Consider the following 13,253-nt stretch of genomic DNA (forward strand, 5'->3'; position numbering starts at 1 on the left):
TTGATCACACATGCTTGAGCAATACAGCGCTTACACAAAAGCTTTTATTCGAAGAGAGGGTTCTGTTGCTTACAAAGTAAGGGTCTGACACTATGCTGCAGGCCAAGGCTGAGATCTGAAGCCCACATGGGCAGCCCTCTGCAAGCAGGATGCTGCTACATTTTGCAGCCTCACCACCCTCTTCTGCTCCCGATAGACCCTGAGCCCCAGCTCCACTGCAACCCCAGCTGTTCTGAAGAGAAGCCACACACATTCACACTGCCTTGCCTTTGCCCCACTGTTCCCTCTGCTCCGAGTGCCTTTTCCCAGCTCACTCAGCCCCACACACCCAAACTTCTGCTGCCTTCTTCAAGGCCAAAGTCACCTTCTTTTTGAAGTCTTCCCTCACCCTCTGGGCAGAATTAATTGCTCCCTGTTCCCGGCCAGCACAGCACTTTGCGTCTGACCTCTATTATAGCGCTGCCACACGAGGTTGGGACAATTTGCTCATCCGTCTCTGTAGCAAGACTGTGAGCTCCTGCAGGGCTGAGACCACAGCTCAGATCCATTTTATTTTATTCCCACACAAGGCCAGCACGCACACAGGAGTGCACTGAGTTTCTCTGAGTTTCTTTCAAGACAGTGAAAGGATCACTTTTCAAAAACCTGAAAGGACATTCTCACTTTTCCCACCCAGGAATGGCTCCCCTGCTATGGGGACCTGGGCTCCAGAAGCTGTCCCATGACAGGTGCTTTAGCACTCTTGGAGCCATCAGACCCCGGGGGGCTAAAGCATGAAGCCTGCCTGGACACCGGGGTCACCTGGGATGAAGCCGGGATCGTCGGGGTGGCTAGTGGGCAGAGGGTCTACAGTTAAAGCTCCAGGCTCTGTCAGTGCTGGGTGCATCTCCCAGGGGGCAGGCTGGGTGGGTGGGTGTGGCAAGGCATCAGAATATTCCACAGGGCTGGAGACGCTCAGCGGTGGGGAGGCTCTGTGAGCCTCTCAGCTCAGTGTGCTCGGTGTGATTTGGAGCAAGGCCCTAATCAGTGTGGTGGATGGAGCAGAATCTGGCTCTGGATGGGGAGGGAGGGCTGGACAAAGCCTACAAGCAGGGGGGAGTCACTGTTGGGAATGAGAGGGCTCAGGGGTGGCAGGGCCTGGGAAGAGACTTCCAGCCTCCACTGGCAGCAGGATGGGCCGGATCGGTGCTCGAAGCCAGACAGTGGCCATCAGCAGGCAGCTTGGTCGGGCAGAGGAAACACCATGCTGGCTCTCAGGCTCTCCCTCCAGCTCTTGGGCATGGCTTCCCGAATGCACCTGAGCACCTTGGGCAGTGGCTGGGCCCCTCCTACCTGGGCAGTGTCCATCTCATTCAGCATCACCACGGAGGAGCAGTTATAATCGAACACCAGCCTCCAGAAGTCTGCCACGGTGTTGGGTAGAGGGTGTTGGGTGACCACGAAGGCGGCAGGCTGCTTGTGGCTCTGACAAAGGAACGACATAGGCTTCGTAAAATACACATCCATCAGTGATGTTCTGATGGTGATGAGGCTTGGATGGCTGCCGGAGGCCCCCGAACCTGCCAAACAGATTGCACAAAACACCTACCTGTTCTGTTATCTCTGGGTGCCCAGGTGACAAAGGGGGCCTTCTCATAATGAACTCATTCTCCTCTAAACTAAGACATTTCATTAGGAAAGTGTCACTCGGCTGGGGATTATTCAAATAAATTATTTATGTTTTGGAGCTCAGCAAATAATCATCATTACAATATGAAATGAAAGATTCTGGCTGCAGATTTGCTGCTCTGCTGGCCAAAGCACCTCTTGGGACATTAGGGATATCTGTGGTACTGTGCCCACAATGCTGGAGGAGGGGCTGGCTCAGCCCAAGGTGGAGAGCCTCCTGAAGGGGCTTCTATTGCAGGAGGCTCACTCCTGCCCCAAGGCCTGGCAGAAGATGGACACTGTGTGCTGTGAGACAATGGGCAGTGGAAGGTGCTCAGGTTTTAGGGTCAGGAAGGCCAGGGGTTCAAATCCACCATTCTTACTTATAGGTTATTAGTCATGTATCAATCTGTCCATCTGCTCATTCCTTCCTTCCTTCCTTCCTTCCTTCCTTCCTTCCTTCCTTCCATCCATCCATCCATCCAGGCATCATTTGTAGAGTGCCTTTTTTTTTCTTTTTGGTGGTAAGCCCTGGCCAGTTATTAGATCTTTCCAAAGTCAGGTTCTTCATCGGGAAGAGGGGAATCACAACTCCAAAGGGATACTGTCATATGGATTGTATGAGATTTGCACTTGAAAAGACCAGCACCCAAAAACAGACTGCGAGCCCACTGGCAGGGCAGAAACACAACTTGGTTCTTCATCCTTGGCCCTAATGCTGTGGCTGGCACATGAGACGCCCAGTACAGGTCCAGCAAACAAATGCATACACTCAGTCCCATGTTACAGATGGGGAAACAGGCCCCCAGAAATTAGCTTGTGATAGTCTGGGCTACATTGGAAGCTCTGACTGGGCCTCATTTATTACAGTATCTCGTGAGGGGTTTGGAAAGATTGAAGAGCTTCTCCTTTAGTGGTCTGTGAAACTGGAGATTACCCATAGCCTATGTTCTTAATAAGCTTTCTTGAGAGACAGGCCTTGTGACAGACACAGCTGTTTTCAGTAGAGTGTCCAATCAGCAGGAAATGGTGGGGGGATAGAGGGGCTTGCCTGTCCAAACCAGGGGAACACCCAGGCAAAAGACCCTGCCAACCATATTAGATAAAGCACCTGTCCATTCTGTTATCTCTTGATGCCCTGGGCAAAAAAATGCCTAGCAACTGTGGATGTCACGTAGGCACGAGGGTCCTGTCTTCCAAGGACCTTCTCCTGGTCAGTGGAATGGTCAAAGTGGGGAGTCTGGGAGGGCAGAATATGTAATTTCCCCAAAAGCGAAACTCTAGTTGCAGAGAGCAGGTCTTTGAGCCATTTCTAGACACAGAAAAGATCCTACGTTTTAAAAGTCAAAAGACAGGATCCAGACCCTGGACTCCACCCTTCTGAGCTAGTTGACCTGGAGATAGTCATGCAAATACTCTGAGCCTCAGTATTTCATCTGGAAAATGGGGACAATAACACCCAAACACAGAATGAGTCAGGGTAAGTCCAGGGCCCGACATGGTACCTGCCCAACACTCGGTGAATGTTAGTTCTCTTTCCTTTTTCCCTGTCTCTGTGATAAATGCTCTATTAGGCCAGCATGCCTGACAAAGCCTTATCTGAAAATATGTTCAAGATCCGCGCTCCTGCTGGGTTTCAGGGATCAGCCGGCAATCCATTTCATGGATAACATCATCCTTTACCAGGGGAAACATTAAAAATTAACCCAGAGGACTTCATATTTTTCTGCTAGGAGCAAAGCTGCTATGGTTACCAGATAATGCACAGACTGAACTGGAATACAGATAAGGACTTTTTTTTTTTTTTTTTTAAAGAAAGGCAAAGGCCCAGTGATGGCTCACAGGAGAAATGCCCTGTGGACAAAGAGAACATAATCAGCATCAGAGCTTGGCAGAAGACATTTGGCTCCAGGCAGCATCTAACCCACTAAGTAGAGGCCAGAAGCATGTTTGATCCTTGCATAGATGAGGAAGCCAGGGGGGAGGGAGTTGGGACAAATGGGAGAAAAGCAATGGGGAACCTGGAAGTGTGAGTATACCCGCAGGCCCCTTCTCTTGCCACGTGCGTGCACACACATGCATGCACACATACACATACGTGCACACATTGACCTTAGAGAGCTCTAAGGTAAAGGCCAGAGGTACTCCCTCCATCTCTAGCTATTTGATCTGACCAGGACAATGCTCCCTGCATCTGGACCCATAGCCAGGGTCTTCATGGAGGACTTGGGCACCCTGTGGGCCAGGGCCAAGGCCAGGGCAGGCCCTGACAGAGCTGATAAGCATTGACCTCCCATCACCTGCCTCCAACACTGACAGCCCTTGGGGAGAGTTTTAGGAGGGTCAGAGGCCAGAAGAGGAGTTGGCTTTGACCCGAGGACAGAGCACCCCACATTCTTGCCTGTTCCGGGTGAGACAGGAAGTCCACGTGGGCTGGATGGATGTAACCATGGACATGGGTTGTGGGGGGCGGAATCTGAAGGGCTTATCCCCAATCAGGCAATGGTATTCTTGGTCCTGAGCCTCGGGATGTCTGTGTCCTAGTGGATTGCACAAACTGTGGGGAGGCCCAAGGAATGAATTCCAGGGTCTGAGTCCTGGCTTCTGGCTCTGCCAGTAGCTTTTGGGTGACCTTGAGCAAGTCTCTTCCTCCTTCTGGCCTCACTGTCCTTTGCTTAAAAGTACAAGGATGAGACCAGATAATCCATGGCTCATTCCTTCTGCAAATATCTCTACATCCAGGAGGTGGAGGAATGATCAGTGGAAGTAGCTGAAGGACCCAGGAGGAAAGCATATGAGTCAGGAACATGGACATGACCTTCTAATTAGGGTCATGACTCCTAAACCAGGTCAGGGTAGGAGTGCCCTTCTTAGATTTGCTGCCGAGAAAGCAGAAGAAAGTGCCTCTGATAGAACAGTCAGAAACACGGCCCATGCCCTTTGCTAAACCCATCACTTGTCCAGTTACTGAGCACCTACCATCCGCCAGCCTCATTCTTGCCTGTGCACATGAGTTCCGGGAGCCTGCCTGGGAGTTCCCCAAGGGCAGAACCTATGTCTGCACCATCCTGCATTCCCAAAGGTCAGGCCAGGGCCTGGCATAGAGAATGTTTCCTGAACTAAACTTAAGGCTGAGAGTTAGCTCTATGGGCAGCAGGAGGGTGTACTGGGAAGGCTTGTGCTGTGCCGTCATGGACCGATTTTATGCTTTTGGTCTATTCTTGCCAGGATTATGGGAGCAAAGAGCCAAGCACATGGCTTGTATATAGGTTTGGACCAGAGCCTTCAGGGGGAGCAAAGGTCCTTGTGGCCAGGAAGAGCAGAAGCAAAGAGAGGCTGGTTGGGGGTGGTGGTGTGGGGTGTCAGTGTCCTGGGCTCCAGCCATCTCCACCTTGAAGAAATTTCCCAGTGAGTCCCAGCCAGGGCTCAGCTTACATCCATCAGTGCGGCATTGACGTAGTTGCTGGGTTCCCCATCCACTGAGATAAGGAAGGGCAGGCAGCGGTCCAGAGGCAGGACATCCATGCTCCGGTTCTTATCGTGGTTCCGGGGCAGGAGCCCGATGCTGCAGTCCTCAGGCCGGACGCGGGGAGTCACGATGTTGAGGGTCTGTAAGGCGCAAAGACAGATAGGTAGGCATTACTCAGGTGGTAGCCCCAAATAGAGGAGATAGCAAGGTTCAAAGCCAGCCTACCCCACCCTATCTCCATCCTGAAATTTTGGCCCTCTAGTCCCTCCCCAGGACTTATTCCTCTCCTGTGTGATGTTCTGCCATCTCCTGTTAGCTGCTCCATGCAGGCTGAGAGCCCTTACCAGGGCTGTGAGACACCCCCATGATGCCAAGTATGCACAGACTGCATGCCCACACACAGAGCAGACACAGGCTGCCAACACCTGCCAACCATTTGAGCTAAGCTACTCAGCTCTGTGAAAGGTGGGCGAGCCAGGAGGTCAGGGGGTGGGGGTGGGGGTGGGGAATCCCCCATGCATCCCTTGAAGTGCCAAGGAAGGAGGGAAAGAATTTCACCAATGCTCTTCGTAGAGAAAGCTGTTTTCAGAATGGAAGGGTGTCTGGATGAGCTTCCCAGGATAGGTGAGAGACCCCCAGGAATCAAGCTCTAGGAATCTGGAAAATTTCAGGGTTGTGTCATGCAGAGTGAGTCTTGCAAGTGTGGGGCCACAGCTGAATTGCCCAGCCAGGAGACCAGATGTTCTGTGCGCCCACGAGGGGGCTGTGGCCTCTGTCTTTCCCCTAGTCAGTACTTGGTCTCCCCTCCCAATCAGTAAAGCTTCTGCTTGAGGGAGCACGGGGGCACTGGCCTGGCTGGGGTATCTACCCATGGAACCAGGGGCTGGGTACTTGCCCCTCAATTCCTGGAGCTTCCTTGCTTCCCACTACCTGGTTCTCAGCACCTGTTGCCTAGGTAAGACCCTGGCACTGACCTCAGGACAAAGGGCTGGCCTCTTGGCCTACTCAGTGACTCACATCAAGGCCTCCACACCAAGGTGGCCACCATTCTGGCTACCTGGGTTACAAGGTACAGATGTGCTATGTCTGAGCTGAGCTCTGGGATGGTGCTTCCCAAAGTTCAATATGCAGATAAGTCACCCAGAGATCTTGTTAAACTCTACGTTCTTGTTCAGTAGCTGTGGGTGGGCCCCAAGATTCCACATTCCTGATGAACTCCCGGGTGAAGCTGATGGTGCTGGTCTCCAGACCCAACTCTGAGTAGTGAGGATCTAAGACAGACACACTCCAATTGCACAGAAATGGTAAGAAAAACCCGAGTCCCTCCAGGGACGGCAGAGCATGAAACTCACACCTGTGTTTATAAACCGGTCTCCACCCACAACTAGGATTGGACTAGAACAAAGTTAGTTCAAAAACATATGCAGAGTTAAAACAAGCATTAGCAGTCACCAAGTGACTGGTTAACAGTTGCTCGTGGCTGCGCATTGTATGTGCAAGAATTCATTCTGCAGCTGTCTGGAGCTGTAGACAGTGGAAACACCAGACTCATCAGTTCTCATGAGGAAAACCCCATGAACGTGCTCAGTGCTGCTGAAGTTGGCTGGGTCCCCGAGCCTGGGATTTGCTCATACCTGAAATTCGTCTTTGATTTGGCTGGAGTTGGTCTGGGGGTCCAGCCTGCTGATGTTGTAGTAGAGAGAGCGGAACTCACACACGGGGATGGCGGTATTGCCGCAGAGGCATGCTTCCAGGATGGCATCGTGCACAAACACGTACTGCTCCTGCCCAGCCAAGAAGAGAAGAGACAGGGTGCCGGGTGAGGACAGTGGCCTGGGAATTTGTGGTCCAAACTGAATCCCACGGCTGTGAAGTAGGGGCAGGATTCAGACTGCAGAATCACTGCTTCCTATCTGAAAACCCGAAGGACCAACTCTCCATGTTTCTCAGTGACCACCTGAGCAATGGTGAGTTTTGTCCTCAGCGTAAGACTGAGCTGTGTAGACACTGAGGAAAGTAAGAAACTTCTGAATGTGCTGCAGTAGGGCTCTTGGTACCTGCCTGTGTCCCCTCAGCTTTCACCTTTACTTTGAAGCCTACATACTGCGAGCACGTGAGATTCATGCCGAGGGATTTCCTCTAGTCCCAGGAGCACACCTGGGCTGGGGGCAGGGCGAGCCAGCATGGCTGAAGAGCTAATGCTCTGGAAAGGAGCCCTCAAGCAGTGCCAGCTGGAGAGCTGGGGCATAAATACCTAAGTTTCCTTCTCTCTCAGGTAGGAGATTTGGAAGGGAACATTTCCTACGGCCTCAGAGCTCCCAGTAGGCTTGGCCTCCAGTTGTTCACAGGGTTAATTAAACACCTTTACAAAAGACCTTAACACTTTCATAAAGCTTGGTGTCCTTTCCTTCTCTTTGCTTTCCAACTGGTGAGCCTTGGGATCACCTCTCAAATAAATCACTTGCCCTCAACTCCCTGTCTCAGGGTCTGCTCCTGTGCCCTGTGCCCCTCGGCCACCTCTGTTCTTTGCACCTGCTGTTCTCTTCTCCCTGAACCCCATTCCCCCTTTTCTATGGCCCCTATGCTTCATCCCCTCTGGACAGTCTTCTGCACACCCACCAGGTGGAAGCTGTTGCTGTTGTTGCTCCCAGGCCCTTAACAAACATTGAGCGTTCTCTTGCAGAACTTGGCCCTACATAAAACACTTATCCCGATGCATCACGATGATCTATTTGAATGTCTGTCTCCCCCACCAGACAGCAGGGGCCATGTGCCTGATGCCAGCCAGCAAGGCTGTCTTCCGCAAGCATAAACCTGGGAACAGATAAAGCAGCCTCTTGGCTTTACTGCAGCCTCACCAAGAAGTCCAGACACTAGCCTGTGGGAGTTAGCTCAGACCCCACAGCAGGGGCCTATGTTTTTAAGTGCCGGATTCTCTGCAGGGCCGGCAGTGACTGGCCATGCCCAAAGCCAAACCTTCCCTTTGCAAGATTGGTGATGGACATAGCTTCTTATCTGCCTTAGCTGACTGCCTGGGCACCCACAGCCTTCCCTAGAATCAGATGATGGGCTTTTATAATAACCAGCCATGGCTCTGAGGAGTACGGTAGGCAGAAAAGACTGCCTAACAAGAGAGCATGGTTCAGGGGAAAGTGCTTGAGCCTTGGAGTCACATGGACCCAGCTTCTCAGTTTCTTTCTTTATGAAATGGGGATACCAGTAGGAGCTGCCCAGCAGGCTTGTTGTGAGTAGGAACAATACCCTGAATACAAAGGGCCCATCATGACGCTTGGCACATGGTAGATAGATGCTCAACACTAAAGATGGACTCCTCTCATTTCCCACGGGGCTTGGGCTCTTGACCTGAACAGAGGGGGGCTTGAAGGTCTGCTTTCCCCCCGAAGGCAAGGACTATATGTTATCTCTTTTGGAATCCCTGGAACCCAGCCCAATTAGTCAATAATTTTGTTGGTTAAGCCATTCTTGCGGGGACTGAAGCAATGCTTGGCACACAGCAGGCATTCCGCAAATGCCAATCCTTCCCTCTCTCTCTTCTTCCCCCAACGCAAGTAAACCATTCGAAGAATCCTTAGAAGTTCCCATTAAGCCCCTGCTCAGACGCCCTCAGCACTGGGGAACTCCTTACCTTTCCTCATTGGTGGGTGTCATTGCACAGAGGGGCCTCAGGGTGGGCAGTGGTGTCCTGGCTTCTACTGTGGTCTCCTCGCAGTCAGCCATGTATCCCCTTCCTCCATTTCTCCCGCCCCCGGGTCTCTTTCTCTAGGATGCCTTCACCCATGGGTGAGTGTTCTACCCTGCTTCTCCTTGGCCAGGGCTGCAGCTGGCTGGCCAGCTCGGTGCCCCAGGACTCACCTCTGTCTGCACCAGGTTGACCCTCTGGGCCCGGAGCTCACGCACACAGTTGAAGATGTCCACTACCCCTTCATTCTCGGCCATGTCGAGCATGGTGTCGATAGCGATGAAGCAGCCGGTCCTCCCAGCCCCAGCGCTGGCAGAGAGGACAGTGTCTGTGTTAGGGACCTTGGGACAGGACCAGCCCTGGGGAGGGCCCCCACCCCCATTCAGCCCTGTCCCGAGGCATGCTGTAGAGGTCAGACATAAAAGCCTGAATCCCAGCACTGCGGGGAGACTCAGAGCAAGCAAGTGAACTTAGAGTCTCAGCTCTCTTCTGTAAAATGGGAAAGCAATGCTTGCCTTTGGGGCTGTTTTATCAAAACCTGCTTATATTTGTTGTACTCATTAGCAAGCACTTATTTCATGCGTACAAAGTGCCAGAAATTGTTCGAAGTGTGTTACAAACGTTACCTATTAACTCCCTTGTGAGGTTGTTTTCTTACCCCATTTACAGGTGAGAAAAGCAAGGCGTGGAGGGCTGACCTTACTCAAGGTCTCACAGCTGGCGTGCAGTGGAGGTGGGACTTTTTATCCCAGCAATCTGGCTCCAGGGCCTGTGTTCTTATACGTTCTTAGTAACAGCACAAAATGCACGCTTCAACAACACGTATGTCTGTCGTTGCCTCATCTGGTGGGTGAAGCCAATCCGTCTGTGTCATGCAAGGCATGGTGCCTGGCACACCGGAGATGCCAATAAACGTGTCTTCCCTACCCACCCCCCCCCCACCCCCTTTCTGTTCCACTTTTTCCCTTCGTCAGCAAACAGGTTGACAGATGGCAGCAAGGACGGAGAGACGAGGGAGCAGAGGAAAGGGGAGAGGGCAGAAACCAGATCCTCTGAGCTGGCTCAAAGGCAAAGAGTGAGTCCCAAGTCCCATGTCACAAGCCCGGGGCTTGGCTCCGCTTGCACCTGTTTGCCAGAAACATGATCCAGGAGCATCCTTAAACTGGAGCAGGTGATGGCTCCAAGACCCTGGTCTGGTATATATGCTCTGATTCTGATTCATACTCCATTCTGATCACTGGTGTTTCCTTCGGGAAAATCTCAGACCAAGTACAAAATAGCAGAAGAACTCAGCACGACCCCATGGACCACGGCATGGGTCCCAGACCAGCACTGGTTCTGGTCAGGGCACTAAATCAGAGACAAACAGAACATTGACCTTGAATGCATGCAGTTTAGGAAGTGAAGGCCAGACCACCAAGGAGGCCCATGTTGGCTGCGTTTTCACATCTTGCTTCCCCTGGGGAAACCAGGGCTGGGGCAGGAAGGAGAGCAATGCTGGCTGACCGTAAGTCCAGGCAGGACAGGCCCGAGGGGACTGCCACCCACAGTGATCTGGAAAACAAACCCCTGGGAAGCACTCTTTGTTCTTAGTAAAATTGCATGGTTTAAACTGAGTTAAGTTTGACTTGTATTCGTACCCTTACACCTCCGGTCCAGATCCCTTGGAAGGGTCTCGGTGGGCTGGCCACCAGGGGCTAGGAGGCAGCATGAAGAGGGACTCATCCGTGTTTTCCTGACATCTCCTCCTCAGCCTGTTTTAGGGGACACAACCAGGATCCACCTTGGATCCCCCACCAGTGAGCAAGCTGCCTGGTGCCCGCGAGCCTCACATGTACAACGTGCCTCCTTGCAGTGTTCTCCTGAGCACCTGAGCTGTATTTATTTCTGCCTCACATAGCAACTGAGCTCATGATGTTTGGGGCCAGACCCCTGGAATGAAATCCTGGCTCAACTACTTACGAGCCATGTGACGTTGGGTAAATGACTTAACCTCTCTGGGCTTCCATAACCTCAACCATAACACGAGGCTGATAATAATAAATAAGCCCACCATGTAGCATTAATTAATAGCACAGTACTTGTGAGTTGCATGACATTATGCTGAAAAAGCACAATGCATGGAAACTGCTTAGCCCTATGCCTGGGTACCTAGCAATTTCCCAATAAATGGTTGCTTGCTACTTACATTCAACAAATATTAATGGAGCACCTTGTATGCACTAGGTGCTGGGATTGGGAGTGGGGCCGATATTAGAAGCAGAGAATGGTGCTATTTTATATGTGCTTATTACATGGCAGGACTACTCTTAGGCACCTCATTATGTTACCCAACACATTTAATCTTCAGAATAGACCCAGGAGTGGGGACCACTGTGCCTGGCGCATAAGGCTGACTTATTATGGGGGTAAGACATAGAGCCATCATGTAAGGAGAGCCTGATGAATGTTTGCCATTGTTTCCCTTCCTCCCTATCCCTGCTCTGGCTGCTCTCTGGGGCACAGGACTGGGTGGGGAGCGAACATTCTCCCGTCCTTGAACTGTCATGTGGTATAAAGCAGACCATGTATGTCAAATGCCTGGAGAGCCCAGAGGTGATGATGAGTATTCTCTCCTAACCCTCAGCGACCTCATCTGTGAAATGGGCTGTCTAATTCATACCTGCTTGTGGTGGGGGAGGGTAAATGGATGCTGAGTGAGAAGGGGCTGGCTCCCTGATGCTTGCAGTTTGTGGAGACCCTCCTTGGCTTGACTCAGCACCTTGACTGAGGTGGACACCGCCAGGGCAAGGGTAAGATAACTTAACATGCAGCTAAGAACACGCAGTGTCTGAAAAGTGGGGCTGGGCCCAGGGTCACATTGGAAAACAGAGGCACTGGGAGGAAGGAGTGTGCAGGCCAGCTGGCCTTTGGGTCTGGTCCAATTCTTTTTTTTTTTTTTAATTTTTTTTTTTTTTTTAACGTTTATTTATTTTTGAGACAGAGAGAGACAGAGCATGAACGGGGGAGGGGCAGAGAGAGAGGGAGACACAGAATCGGAAGCAGGCTCCAGGCTCCGAGCCATCAGCCCAGAGCCTGACGCGGGGCTCGAACTCACAGACCGTGAGATCGTGACCTGGCTGAAGTCGGACGCTTAACCGACTGCGCCACCCAGGCGCCCCAGGGTCTGGTCCAATTCTTAACGCCCTTGACATGACACTTCATCTCCATTTAGGAGGATTGGAAGATGTGCCAGTCATTCCCAGGGGACTTTCTAGGTCAGAGCTGAAAATATCTCTTCTCCATAATAAGGTGAAGCCTGGCGCTGTCCATTTACTATCTATTAAGGACCCTGCAGGCCAGCAATTGAGTTTTAAAATACAAGAACTGAAGAGAAGCGGGCTTCCACTGAGGCGCCCTGCCGCCACGGCAAGGAGCTGAGGGCGAGCATCTGCGGCCATGGCTGTGAACTCCTGGCTCTGCCGTTTCACCCCTGTGGGCCCCGAGCAAAGTGTCCACCTTCTCAGTACCTCGGTATTTCTCATCTGTAAAATGGGATGGACGATAACGCCCACCCCTCCAGGCCGCGTGAGAAGTTGTGCAAAGTGCACATGGGGTAGAGGCTGTCGGTGCAAGGCCACGTCCCCAGGTGGCTTTACTATTTCAGGGCAACAGTAATGATACCAACTGGTACTGCTACTATTACTTTGTTATCAATATTGTCGTTGTCATCAGCCCTTGGGGCTGGGGCTGGGCTTGGGGACACAGGGCAGGGCAGTCTGGAAGGCGAAGAATAAAGGCCACTGGAAAAACAGTGTCTCTCTCCCCGAGAGCAAGGCTGCAGAAGCAGAAGCAGCCTTGTTTAGAGTTGGAGGACTTCACTTACCTGCAGTGGACCACTATGGGCCCCGCCTCGGGGGGGTTGAGGAACTTCACTTGGCGCACAAAGCCCAGGAGGCCGGTGGCATAGCAGGGGACGCCGTGGTCAGGCCAGCTGGTGAAGTGGAAGAGGCGGAGTTCCCGGATCTCGTGGTAGCCTTTCTGAGGAGAGAACGCGCCTCTGTTCCTCCAGCTGCTGCACCCACATGCCCCCCCTGCCCCAATCACCCGTGGGGAACACGGTTGCTGCACCGAGGAACCAGCCTCCCTGCCATCAGGGAGGACAGGACCCTACCAGCGTGAGCAGGGGTTGCCACACAGAGTGACTTCTGTCATCTGTTGCGCCTGGGGGCCATGGAAGTAGGTAACCTAGAGGTGGTGGCTTTGCTGCAGGACTTCTCAGAGACTTTCGTGGGCTCATGTACACTCTGCATCCCCAAGGGAGTGTTACAGCCTCCCACAGCGTTTGTCCAAGGGACCCTCTTTTGACAAAGTGTCATGGGACTTCTATTCAGCAGAACAGACTCAGAGAAAGGTTGGCCTTAAACAACAAGTTCAAGTCCTTGCCAGTACACTATA

At 52.2% G+C, this 13,253-nt stretch overlaps 1 protein-coding gene across 16 annotated transcripts in view; it reads right to left on the bottom strand.

The window, feature by feature from the left end:
- Positions 1 to 13,253, bottom strand: part of PTPRT (protein tyrosine phosphatase receptor type T) — a 1,082,577-nt gene that overhangs the window by 37,983 nt on the left and 1,031,341 nt on the right. For all 16 annotated transcript variants that reach the window (XM_058685649.1, XM_058685643.1, XM_058685647.1 and 13 more), the window contains 5 exons: positions 12,682 to 12,836; positions 8,990 to 9,125; positions 6,751 to 6,900; positions 5,083 to 5,256; positions 1,333 to 1,464 (listed from right to left, as the gene is read on the bottom strand). In XM_058685649.1, coding sequence (XP_058541632.1) covers positions 1,333 to 1,464; positions 5,083 to 5,256; positions 6,751 to 6,900; positions 8,990 to 9,125; positions 12,682 to 12,836 — 747 coding nt within the window. The remainder of the gene's footprint in view (positions 1 to 1,332; positions 1,465 to 5,082; positions 5,257 to 6,750; positions 6,901 to 8,989; positions 9,126 to 12,681; positions 12,837 to 13,253) is intronic.

This window comes from Neofelis nebulosa, chromosome 9 (assembly GCF_028018385.1).
Source record: "Neofelis nebulosa isolate mNeoNeb1 chromosome 9, mNeoNeb1.pri, whole genome shotgun sequence".
In the NCBI taxonomy this organism is placed as follows: Eukaryota; Metazoa; Chordata; class Mammalia; order Carnivora; family Felidae; genus Neofelis; species Neofelis nebulosa.